Raw genomic sequence first — 12,745 nt, 5'->3', positions numbered from 1 at the left:
GATTTGAATTGCAGAAGATAAATGACAGAGATGAAAAGAAAGAACCCACTTAATCTTTGGGCAATAAGAAAACTGCAGATTAAAATAAACTTGAAAATTTGGTGAAAGTCTGATATTTTCAGTGTGGTTAACACTGAAGAAATTACTAAATAGTAAAAAATTCCAGTGGGTGTGAAGACTGGCAAAAGTATTCTGGAGTAGTTTGGCACTTGTTATGTCTCCACAAAATTCAGACGTTGAAGTCATGATCCACAATGTGACTCTGTTGGGTCATAGGGAACGTGTAAGGAGGCACTGAAGGGTAAGTGGGGCCATGAGCATGAGTCCCAACACAGCCACCAGCGTCCTCAGCAGAAGAGACCCTCGGCATGCACCCACACAGAGGGAAGGCTGTGTGAGCACACAGCAAGAAAGTAGCCTCCTAGCAGGTAAGGAGAGAGGCCTCAGGAGAAACCATGTCTGTGGGCAGGCTGATCTTAGACAGCCTAGCTCTGCAGCTATGAGAAAATAAAATTTTGTCATTTAAGTCTCCCTGTCTCTGGTGTCTTTTGTTTGTTTTTGTTTTGATTTTTTGTTTTGTGGTGCTGGGGATTGAACCCAGAGCCTTGGGCATGTAAGGCAAGCACTCAACCAACTGAGCTGTATCCCCAGCCCTCTGGTGCTTTTTAATGGCAGCCCAAACAAACTAAATGGCATTATATAATAATTTAAACTCAGCCTTGTGCAAAACAAATTTATTGTCATCATTACATACTCCAGATACACAAGTGCATTCAAATACACATGGCAGGTGTTTGTATAGTAATGATACCTAACTGCCAAAAACATGGAAAGCAGACAAACAAAAAGGAGAATACAGAAATGTACTTTATTCGGGTATTTATATTAGAATGTTACACTAAACTGAAAAGTTAAACATGCAGAAACAAAGGTGAAGTTACTAACATGTGAGCAAATGATAATAGGCATGTAATAATCCTTATTATTTGATTACATTTGTATGAGGTTTCCAAACAGACAAAACTAAACCACATAGACACAGATTTAATACATTAATGTTAAAACTCACAATAACAAGAAAATGCTTACTTGGAATATCATAAGATCAATTTTGGTTTGCGTAAATGAATTGAAAAGAAATGCACAAAAGACTCCTAGCATGCTATGAATATTGTATTTATGCACCTGAGCAAGGGGGGCTGTGGAGAGTGAGAAAAGAATGGAGGAACTTTAGATTATATAGAAGAAAACGAGAGGGAGAGGAGTATGAAAAATGGTGGAATGAGACAGACATCATGACCCTGTGTACACGTGTGATTACACAAATGATGTGAATCTACATCATGTACAACAATGGAAATGAAATTATGTACCCCATTTGTGTACAATGAATCAAAATGTAGTCTGTAAAACGTTAAAAAATAATTTAAAATTTTAAAAAAGAGTTAAACAGATGCTAACTTTAGAAATAATTATTAAGCTGGCCAGGTAATTTTTGTATTGTTCTCTGTATACATGTCATTTTTCAAAATTGAGGGGTAAATAAATAATAAAAATAGACATAAGAAGTTGGTCTATTACAAAAATAAAAGAAGATATACTCATCATGTTATACATGAAATGAAGACTAAACAGGAAGACAAAAAGCATGATGCTTTGTCATTATAATTTAAAGGCTTTATGGTAATTTAATGACTAAAAATATTGTTAAAAATCTAATGCCAATTTGAGCAAAACCTTACAAAAATAATTTTGGAAGAATATAGCCATCATGGTACATAGACACTTTTTAATGGTGTCTCATATTACTGATTTAGAAAGTTGAGATGATGTCAATATGTCTCAGATGTCAATATGTTAGAGGCAATTTTGAACTGGTATCAATGAAGAAGAAGTATTAATTGAAAGAAGGTGTTCATTTAAAATACATATAAAATTAAAGAATTGTAATAGACGAAATAAATGATCAAAACTTAGTTTTAGTGCTGTATTCAGATTTTGGTCACTGACCAAAATACCTGACAAGAACAACATAGAGGAGGAAAAGTTTATTTTGGCCAACAGTTTTAAAGGTTTAGTCTATGGTGGGTCAACTCCATTACTCCATTGCCCAAGGTAAGGCAAACTGCCACAGAGAAAGGGTGTGCCAAGCAGAAGAAAGGTGGAGGAGGCTGCAGGGACAATCAACACTTCCAGAGCACACCCACAGTGACCCAATTCGGCCCACCTGCTTCATTATCACTCAGTCACACCATTCAAAGTAGATGGACTGATTAGGTTACAGCTCACAGAATCTAATACTTTTACCTCTTAAAATTTCTCTGTTAATTTAGGAACTTTTGGGGGACACCTCATATCCAAACCATAACAAGTGCATCATCTCAAAAACTGGTGAGTCACTTGGTTACCCCCACATTATGGAACACATGGTTGACTTCCTCAATTCGCCCTGACACACATACACAGCACTGATGGCCACTCAGCCACCGTCTGACCCCACAGGACTCACATCTGCTGGCTCTAAGTCTCCAGCTAAAACCCTCCACAGGAGGTCTGTTCAGGTTACACCCTGGACCAAAGTAAAGGCCTCAGTCCCCAGGTCCACCTCCATCTCTCTGGCTGTCCACATGCTGGTCAGTGCCTTCTGCAGTGTTTTGCCAAAACAAAATATAAAACATTAACTCATCATGAGGGAATCCCATGACACACCAACTGAGGGGAAATTTTTACGAACTATTGGCCCGTGTTTTTAAATAACAGCAAGAAAAAAACGGACTCCAGGGAAGAGTAAGAAACTCTTCCCATCACTGAAGAATAGACATAAATGAGAACTTGATGCAATTCCCAATCCTGTGTTCTTGCTTCTGGCTAAAATAACCATGAAAGACATTGATAAAAATAATTTTAAAATGTGAATATAGTCTGTAAATTAATTCTATTGGATCAATGTTGAATTTCCTAAATTTGAATATCATACTCAGGACATGTAGAAGAATGTCCATTTATTTTTAAAATGTATAACAAGTTATTCATTGCCAAAGTGTACAATGTTCCCAACATACCATAAAGATGTTCAAAAGATAGTACAAATGATCAAAAATAATATATTCTATGCATACATAATGGACAAAAGTTGGCCTGTTACGAAAATAAGACATACTCATCATATTATATATGAAATTAATAACTTGCAGAAAGACAAAACATAAATGCACAAAAACATGTATGCATCTAAGGATACGAGAGAAGGTATATTCTGTAATCTTGTAAATAACATCTACAGAGGTGCTTTGGCAGGTATCATAACCCACAGTCCATGGTTAAAATATCCCCATAAGATCAAAGTGAACATACGGTGGCTGCACGTGGTGCTATACTCAGGGCTAAACCTGAGATGGTACTTAAGATATTAAGGAAAGAAAATAAGCATACAAGAATTGCAAAAAAAGAAGGAGGTATGTCCTCCTGCACCACATGAAATATTTCCTTAAAACTATTTTTGTTTTGAGTCCAAACATGGACAGCCATTGCAACTTCAGCCCATCTGAAGGCCTGGACTTTGCATCACTTGTACCTTGCTCCTCAAATTCCCCTAGGACAGATCGCCTTCCAATCTACAATGGATTTGTTTGAACAGTGCACTGTTTATTGCCTTTTCCACAGCTGCACAGTGACTTCCAGGAGGGTAGACTAATATTTATATTTTGTATATTGGTATAATCCATGTGCCTAGAAACAGGCCTGAAATCCATAAACTACCCAATAAATATTAGTCAAAATATTGAACAAATATGATAGCATGGGTATCCTGTCCATTTGTACAACTTTGGATGCAGTCTAACTCTAATCCCATTGTCTTTTCCTGCCTTCAAGGAAGAATTTCCATGGAAATACAGCCTTTAGATCAGCTAAGAAACCATGATAAACATTTGTTTGACATCCATCTCTCACTAGATTTCAGGACTCTCTTCTCACCTTCAAAGTGGATTTTGTTGATTTAAAAGTATGAATGATTTCGCTGTTAAGCGGATGATGACACATAATGGGGGGTGGGAGAGGGGCAAGAATGGAGGAAGGAGGAACTGTATAGAAGGATAAGAGGGGTGAGAGGGATGGGAGGGGTGGGGGGGAGAAAAAAATAACAGAATGAATCAAAAACTACTACCCTAGGTAAATGTATGATTACACAAATGGTACGCCTCTACTTCATGTACAAACAGAGAAACAAGATGTATCCCATTGGTTTACAATAAAAATGAATTTTAAAAAAGTATGCTTTCCTTAATTGTTTTTAAAATTCCTATTGGATATCTTTTTTAATTGCTTTTAATATCTGTCAGTGCTCTGCACAATCCAAAATTCTGAGAGACCATCTGCAGTCCCCTTGAGGACACTGTCACTGCACTTCCAGGTGACATGATAATCACTCCCAGCAAGGAGGTGAGGTCATGCATTCCCAGACCTTTATCTGAGGCTCCAGTGTCTCAGCCACACTCCGGACACATGCCACCTCTGCATCCCTGTCCTGGGAGGAAATCCACATATGGTAAGTAGCTTTTCTCTTTGGGGAAGTATCAGGTTCTTAGGAAGTATTTATCTCAGGAAACCCAAGATTAACTAGTCTTAAAAATGTTTTGGCTTTCTGGGATTGGAAACAAAAACCTTAGGTAGATAATAGGAAGACAGGTGACAGGTAAGTGGTAGGTGATACACGGATGGTGGATGATACATAGATGATAGATAAAGGATTGACAGATGCCCAAACACATTCAAGGAGCAAACACTAAGGGAAGCAGAGGCATGTGGCCACTCTGGCAAGCTCTCCTCTCTCCTCTCAGTTAGATTCTTTCAGAAACTCCTCACTTTTCTCTCACTAAACACATGGCCCACAACAGGGCTCAGGCTGAAGACCTCAGGATGCAGACATGCTTCAAACAAGGAGATAAGGAGGCTGAGCTCCCACTCGGGGCAGACATGGAGCAGCTGCAGGTGTGGATGTGCCTGTGCTCTTTTCTGCCTGTTTTGTGATTCTTTCTCTTCAGGGCCTCTGAATTTCTATCATCCATGGGATGCCATTAACCACATCCCCTGTTTAGACCAGTGAAAGCCTCATTGGTCTCTCACTTGTAAGGTGAGAACCTTATGTAAATACAGAATGGGAAAATATTGTGGGCGTAAGGAAAAAAGAATGATGAGGACCATAAATCTCAAAATACAAAGGTCACTCAGATATCTAGCAAGATTTTTAAGCCCCCTGTTTATTTTACTCTCACCCTAATCTGAGCATTTGTGTCTGTCCTGCAAGGGCTCTGCCCTTCTGGGTTGACCCTCTCCTGCATCAAGTGCCTCTGTCTCTCTGCATCTCCATCTCCCTCTTGTCTCTCACCACATCCCCCATCCCAACCTCATGTCCAGAATGTAAAATGATAATTATTTTTCAAATGAGAAAATGAAAGTTCTTACCAGCTACTCGTTAGAGAATCAGGTCCACCCTCCACTCTGAGAACATGAGGCTCTAAATGTGGCTCCTCCAGTATCTCCACAGAACCCCAGATCAGAGGCATAATGAGTCCCCATTTCCTGTGACTCACTGCAGGTCTCGGGGGCCAAGGTCAATACCCTCAGCAGGAGCAAGTCTCTCTGACCCATGGTTTGTGGAAACGTTATAAATTCCCAGGTGAATTATATTGATGCATCTCTGTTGCTTCACTTTATAAATCCCCTTGAAGTTGATGCTGGGTCCTTTCCTTTATCCTTTATCTTATTTTGCTTCATCATCTTTCTTTTGCGTCCCATTTTTCAATAAAATACTGGTTTCCTATTTTCCTATTTCGATTTTAAATTGTGTTGAAACCTTTGAGCCCACGGGTGTGTAAAGTCAAGGTCAGTGTTCACTTGGACACACTCCCTTCTTTCTTCTCCTGCTTCCCAGCCTTCAGAAAAAAACACTGCTGGCAATTGGTGAGGATGTCTCCAGAGAGATCTCCCTTCCTTGCATGTGTCCAGTAGGAGCTCTGAGACTCCCTCTGCTTAGCCCAGGGCTCAGTGACACCCTGCTGTGCACGTCTGTCCGAGGTCCTGCCAGTCCACCACGTGCACAGGGTCACAGTGAGTCCAGCAGTCTGATGCCCACACTCAATCCCTCTAGTTAGGGCTGTAAATGTTGGTTCAATTTTCTTCCCCTGAACATTAATGACCTGAAATACACAATGTATCTATAATGATTTGTGATTGTTTCTGTGCAGGGCCTCTAATTTTCTATCATCCATGGGATGCCATTAACCACGTCCCTTGTTTAGACCAGTGAAAGCGTCATTGGTCTCTCGGTTGCAAAAAAGAATACATCTTCTCTTTCCCTCTTTTCCTAGGTATGGGGGATTGAATTTAGGGGCACTCAGCCACTGAGCCATGTCCCCAGCCCTATTTTGCATTTTATTTGGAATCAGGTTCTCACTGAGTGCTTAGCATCTCACTGTTGCTGAGACTGGCTTTGAACTCTCCATTCTCCTGCCTCAGCCTCCCAAGCTGCTGATATTATGGGTGTGTGCCACCACACCCAGCCATACATCTTCTCCTAATCCAAAATAAACAGTTCTATAACAATCCCAGCTTCTGGATCATACTTTAAATGCTATTCAGGTAGAAAGGGTTAGTAAACAGAGTCAGAAACGATGTGTCAATTCGTGCATTCCCACACCCAAAAACGTTCAGAAGGCCTTCTAAAATCATGCCACTCTAATGAATTTTTAGATCATGTTTGATTAATTGTGGTTGGTGATACACATGAAAAATTAAATTTTGTATCAGAAATATGACCCATGATATTTTCTCAAATTAATATGTTTGAGCGTTGAAAATGATAGAATGTGCTTTTGATTTTATTCACATTTTTATGCTCATTTGTGAAGCAGACTTTCTTTTAAGTGCATGAATGTGTTGCTTAAGTACTACCTGTTCATGCTCCTTGACAGCTTTTGCTTTTGGTCTTTTAATCATCAGGAATATCACTCCTGTGGTTATTGTTGACAGCCTCCTCTTCTATGTTCTGATTTAATATTTTATCATTTAATTTTAATTTCTTTAATATGATGTCTTTGTTCATTTCTATTTAATTGCCATAAAATTACAAGGCTCCTAGTTTGGATCATGATAACTTCCAGAGCTAAAATTTTAAAAATACAGTCCAATATATTCCCCAGGAGATTTGTCATTTTTTTTCTTTTTTTTTTAGTTTAGATGAAAACAATACCTTTATTTTATTTAATTATTTTTATGTGGTGCTGAGGATTGAATCTGGTGCCTCACAGGTGCTAGGCAAGCGCTCTACCACTGAGCCACAACCCAGCCCTGAGATTTGTCATTCTTTATATTGGAAATCCACTGTGTTATTTATTCTAATTGTGAGATGAAAATAGAGGCATTCCAATTAAGAACTGAAACATGACATTTCTATAATAGGTGACTCGATTTTGGCCTCCAATAATGTCGTAAGTAGATAATTTCTCGAGAGATGCATATTTACCCAGAAGAACATATGTATATATACACAGTGTGTGTGCTTATGTTTCTTGTTCTATGTCACTGCTTCTCTGCTTCCTTTCCCTTTTTGGCATAAATTATTAGGCAATATCCATTTTCTTGATTCCAATTTGTCATTTATCCATATAATTTTTATATACAATTGAGAAATGTTAAAAATATTAGCATTTAGATTAGACATGTTACCATTTACTCACTAAATAATATACCTACATTGTAAAAATATGTTTATGACTTTTGTCTTGGACTAAAGATTATCACTGCTATTACTTAGTTCTGATTCTCACATTTTAAGAGTTTTAAATTTCACTTTTATTTTTCCTTCAATCACCTAATTTTAGTGTAGTATTGCCAGATTTTAAGTAATACATTTTTTTCCCCAAGTATCTGACCAAGAGGCATTTTGCCAATACTTGATAATGGAGAGAACTTTAGATATTTTCTCAAGTATTTCTGCCTTAAACATACTCCTCAGATTTTTTTTTTTTTTTTTTTTTTTTGCAAATGTACATTTGGTTGTGGAGATGGAAACCAGGGCATTGTGCATGCTAACCAAATGCTCTACAACTTCCTTCATTGGATATTTCTAATTGAAAATTTTATACACATAATTAGCAATTCACATGCTTTGTAAGAAATAATACAGATAGATTTCATGTGTGTTTTACCCAGTGGTAACATTTTCCAAGACTACACTATAACATTAAAAAAGGATGGAGACAATGATGTTGTTCTGTTATTCAGATTTAACTACTTTTACTTATGTTCAGCTGTGTGTGTTTTAAAGCCACATGCAGGATTTTAGTTTTATTTTTTTGGTCTGAATAAACCACCAGACTGACACACAATAATCTCACTCTTTTTTCACTTCACATTTCATTTTATGGATTTTTAAAATCTTATTTTAACAGTTTAAAAATATGTAAAATATTTACACTTGTACAAAGACAAAGCTATAACAAAAAATTACAAAACTATAACAAAAAATTCACAAACTTTCACACCTTTCCTACTGTGATAACATTCTATCTGTTTACTTATATGTTTTCTATTTGATTAAAAATATATGGCATGCTTTGTATACTGCTCTGAACTTTAATTTTTCAATTAGAAATCTATCCTGAAGAAAAATCCATAGAAATCAGTTCTGATATTTAGAAACATATGCGTTTCTGAAAAACTCTGAACAATGCAAACTTGAATCACAGAGCTTACTGAGACACTAAAAATATCAGTGAAACAAAAAAAGAAGATAAAGACTTAAAAAATAAATGAATCTTGTGCATATCAATTTTTTTTCAGTGCTGGGGATTGAACCCAGGGCCTTGTGCTTGCAAGGCAAGCACTCTACCAACTGAGCTGTATCCCCAGCCCCATATGAACTATTTAATAAATATGTAATAAACAAATATAGCACTTACCTTCAAATTCCTGGAATATACCTCCAGAAGCAAGTGTCAGAGAGTTGTAGCTTATGAATTACTGAGAAATTGTGAAGAGAGGGTTACATAAAATCAGATCAAGTGTTGTAACACTAATACAGAGGAGTCTGGCTCATAGCATAAGGTAAAGGTGAACAGTAGGGATTTAAATTATGTCCTGTGTGACAACTTTCATACCCATCCAACTTGTTTCTGCTGAGTGAAGTTTTCGGCATTCATCTGGTCTTTCTTGCAGACAAAATACTCATCAATGAACAAAATTTGCGATACACTCAAAGACTTTCCTGACTCCTCAGTCATGGTGGAAGGATTCTGAGGCCACACTGATGGATCTGTGCAGAGAGCTCGACTCCCCTCAGCCACCGCAGAGGTCGGTGGCCACCTCATGCTCTCAGTCCTTCTCCCCTTGCAGGCAGAGCCCAAGCGATTTCCACTGCAGTCTTCAGTGAGTCACCTCTGCACAAATAAGCATGCAGAGTCTATGCCCACTTAAAGTAAGGATGTGTGAGTGAAGACACAGAAAAGCACTGTGTGAGACATTCTGCTTCTTTCTCACTGATTCCTCTGACTTCTGTCAAAATCAGCACCCTCTAGATGCTGATATAAAAATGGATGCTGGAAATTTGGAACTGGGATTTATCTTCCTCACTCAGACTGGAGTTGGGATCCTTGGAAATTCCTCCCTTCTTTGTTTCTACAGCTTCTCCTTGCTCACTGGAAACAAGGTGAGACCCACAGACCTAATTCTTAGTCAACTGGCCATAGCCAACTGCTTGGTCCTGTTATTCAAAGGGATCCCTCAAACAATAGTGGCTTTGGGATGGAAATATTTCCTGGGTGATGCTGGATGTAAAGTTGTCTTCTATTTTCACAGAGTGTCCACAGGGGTGTCCTTCAGCACTCTCTGCCTCCTCAATGGCTTCCAGGCCATTAAGCTCAACCCACATCTTTGTAGGTGGATCACGATCAAGATTCAATCCCCAAAGTTCATCAGCTTCTGCTGCTTCCTTTCTTGGACCACGCATATCTTGATAAATTCATTTTTGCCTTTAGTAGTAAATGGACCATTGAATAAGGAAAATCTCAGTACAGATGGAAATCATGGGTATTGTTCCTGGACAATGCAAGAAAGTGGTAGCCCATTATATACTGTCTTATACTTTTCCCCTGACTTGATAAGTCTGGTCCTCATGGCCTGGGCCAGTGGCTCCATGGTCCTGGTCCTGCACAGGCACAAGCAGCGAGTCCAGCACATTCACAGCCATGTCTGCAGCCCCAGACCCTCCCATGAGGTCAGGGCCACACACACCATCCTGATCCTGGTGAGCTCCTTTGTTTCCTTTTACTCAGTCTACACTGTACTGACCATGTGGATGACCCTAGCTGCAAACAGAGGCCAGTGGGTCGTAAGCAGCTCCGTGGTGGTGGCCTCATGTTTCCCAGCACTCAGCCCCTTTGTGCTCCTCATCAATGACACCCGTGTCTCTCAGTTTTGCTGCAGGGTAAGGACAAATTGTTTTTTGTGTTCTGGTTAGTGAGGTATGAATCTGTTTTCTTGGTAAATCATTCATTTCAATATTTTTTAACATCTTGCAACATGCTAGAATTTGTGATACTGGAACAAATAAGAGCAGTATTGTTGCTGTTCAAGTGACCCTGTCACACAGTGAATTTTACCAAGATTAGTAAATATACCTCTGTGAGGATCTTCAGAGGAGATGTCCAGGGAATTCTTAAACACTGCGAATAGAATAAAAATCTCTCAATTTGTGTCTTAAGATAGATGGAAGATGTTTTTTAAAATATTTTTGAGTCATACTTTGATTCAATTTTTTTTTTTTTCATTTTCTGTGGTACTGGGGATTGATCCCAGGGCCTCTCTATTACTGAGCTACATTCCTTCTTCATTTTTTTTTTTTTGTTTGAAACAGGGCCACACTAAGTTACTGAGGCTAGCCTTGAACTTGTGGTTCTCCTGTCTCTACCTCTTTAGTCACTGGAATAACGGGTTTGCATTACCATGCCCAACTTGGGTCCAGTTCTTTCTTATAGAGGGGAAATTACCTTTAGTTATCCAACATTGGCTCAAGTAATTGAGTGAAATCCTTTATGCTCAGAGTTTATAGCAATGGGGAGAGCATCAGAGTCAAGAACAGAACAAGAAAGGTGATAGAAAGTTCCAGGTGAACCCTTAGGACAGCCACCACATTTCTTTCACTTTTCCTCTTTAGCTTCCACATATGAGAGAAAACATGTGACCCTGATCTTCTGAGTTTGACTTATTTGGCTTAACATAATGGTCTTTAGTTCTATTAATTTCCAGCAATGGGTTCTTTGCACATTCCACCTAAAAACTAAACAAATATCTACATTAAAAATTCGTCTGGTGGGTTATTGATATTGACCTATCTTTTCACATTGACCTTTCTCTTATTTTTAAAAAAATTTCTTGGAGCCTTAGTTGATACTCCAGAAGGGATCCCATCTCTCTTTATCACTTAGTTTGCCATATTTTCTTTTGAATATTAGAATGGCACCCCAATAATCTCATAGCACTCATATTACTGTGACCTTTGCAAGTGTTTACATAGTCATCAGAATTTATATTAGCTTTGACACATGTAATTGTACCTATTAGCACCTAAAAGGGTGAAATAGTATCAATCATTTTTTTTTTGTTCTTATAACATTCGATTGGAACATTCTAGCCTGACCATAACTAACTCACTTCAGATTGTGAAATTAGTTACCTTCAGATATCTGCATATTGTGTTGTGGCCTCCATGGGATCATGAGTTTGGGAATTACTGTGCTTCTTGAACATGGAGCTGGACCACACAGAAGGGAAAGCAGCAGATGGAGAACTATGAGGGAAGGAGGAGGAAGGGATCATACAGTCAGAGCTGAAGTTCATTTCTAGTGCTTCACAGTTGAAGACCGTAATCGGGTATCCATTCAGCAAAGAGATATTGCAATGCATACTTGATTCGGCTGAGTGAAATCATTTTATTCTGACCTTGGAGGTCCTTGTCAAGCCTGGGAAACCCAGTTCTCTCCCATTTGGCACATTACCCAATGCTAAGATCTCACATATCAAATGGAGTTAATCACTGTCTAGGAGGTTATGACTAGATGTGGGTTCATCCTGCTTGTTTGGAACTTCACCATATACAAGAATTTCCCCATTCAAATGAGGCATCTGTTTAGATTCAAGTCCTGCTGCTTGAAAATAAGATTTTTCTTCCTCTGAGTTCCTCAGTGGGAGGGTTTTTCCTCCCTATTGTGGGTTTCGAGGATCCTCCCAGGAAGCAGCAGCATGTTTCTAATATGCAGAATGCTCTTCTACTTCTAACCAGAATCACAGCCTCACACTACTGCACTAACAACAACTGACAAATTAAAGCCTTCCCTATGATCCAGTTTCTACTTAAGACATACCACTTTTTTATCTTCACTCATTTAATTATCATTCTGACTGTGTGATTTCTGACACCAATGATAACTCAACCATCATTTCAGAATCACCCAAGAATCTGGATACAGAGGCACGTGTAATTCCAGCAACTTGGGAGGCTGAGGCAGAAGGATTGCAAGTTCAAGTCAGCCTGGGCAACTTAGTGAGAAAGTTCTCACAAAATAAACAAAATAAGTTATCGCAAAATAAAAAAAAGAGAGAGAGAGCTCTGGAAGTATCTCAGTGGTAGAGAGTCCCTGGGTTTGATTCCCAGTGCCACACACACACATACACACAAACACAAAAAATC

The 12,745-nt window shown here is 38.7% G+C and overlaps 1 protein-coding gene across 1 annotated transcript; it reads left to right on the top strand.

Annotated features, from left to right (window-relative positions):
- Positions 1-8,940: 8,940 nt before the first annotated feature.
- Positions 8,941-10,718, top strand: VN1R1 (vomeronasal 1 receptor 1). The gene has a single exon (XM_079117323.1). The coding sequence runs from the start codon at positions 9,590-9,592 to the stop codon at positions 10,514-10,516; it is 927 nt and encodes a 308-aa protein (XP_078973449.1). The 5' UTR covers positions 8,941-9,589; the 3' UTR covers positions 10,517-10,718.
- Positions 10,719-12,745: the final 2,027 nt, after the last annotated feature.

This window comes from Sciurus vulgaris (assembly GCF_902686455.1).
Source record: "Sciurus vulgaris genome assembly, chromosome: 17".
NCBI classification, from domain to species: domain Eukaryota; kingdom Metazoa; phylum Chordata; class Mammalia; order Rodentia; family Sciuridae; genus Sciurus; species Sciurus vulgaris.
This window is presented reverse-complemented; position numbering and strand designations above follow the sequence as displayed.

Bases quoted from the DNA above. Each gene is read 5' to 3' on its own strand.
- VN1R1 (XM_079117323.1), top strand. From the start codon at position 9,590: ATGGATGCTGGAAATTTGGAACTGGGATTTATCTTCCTCACTCAGACT.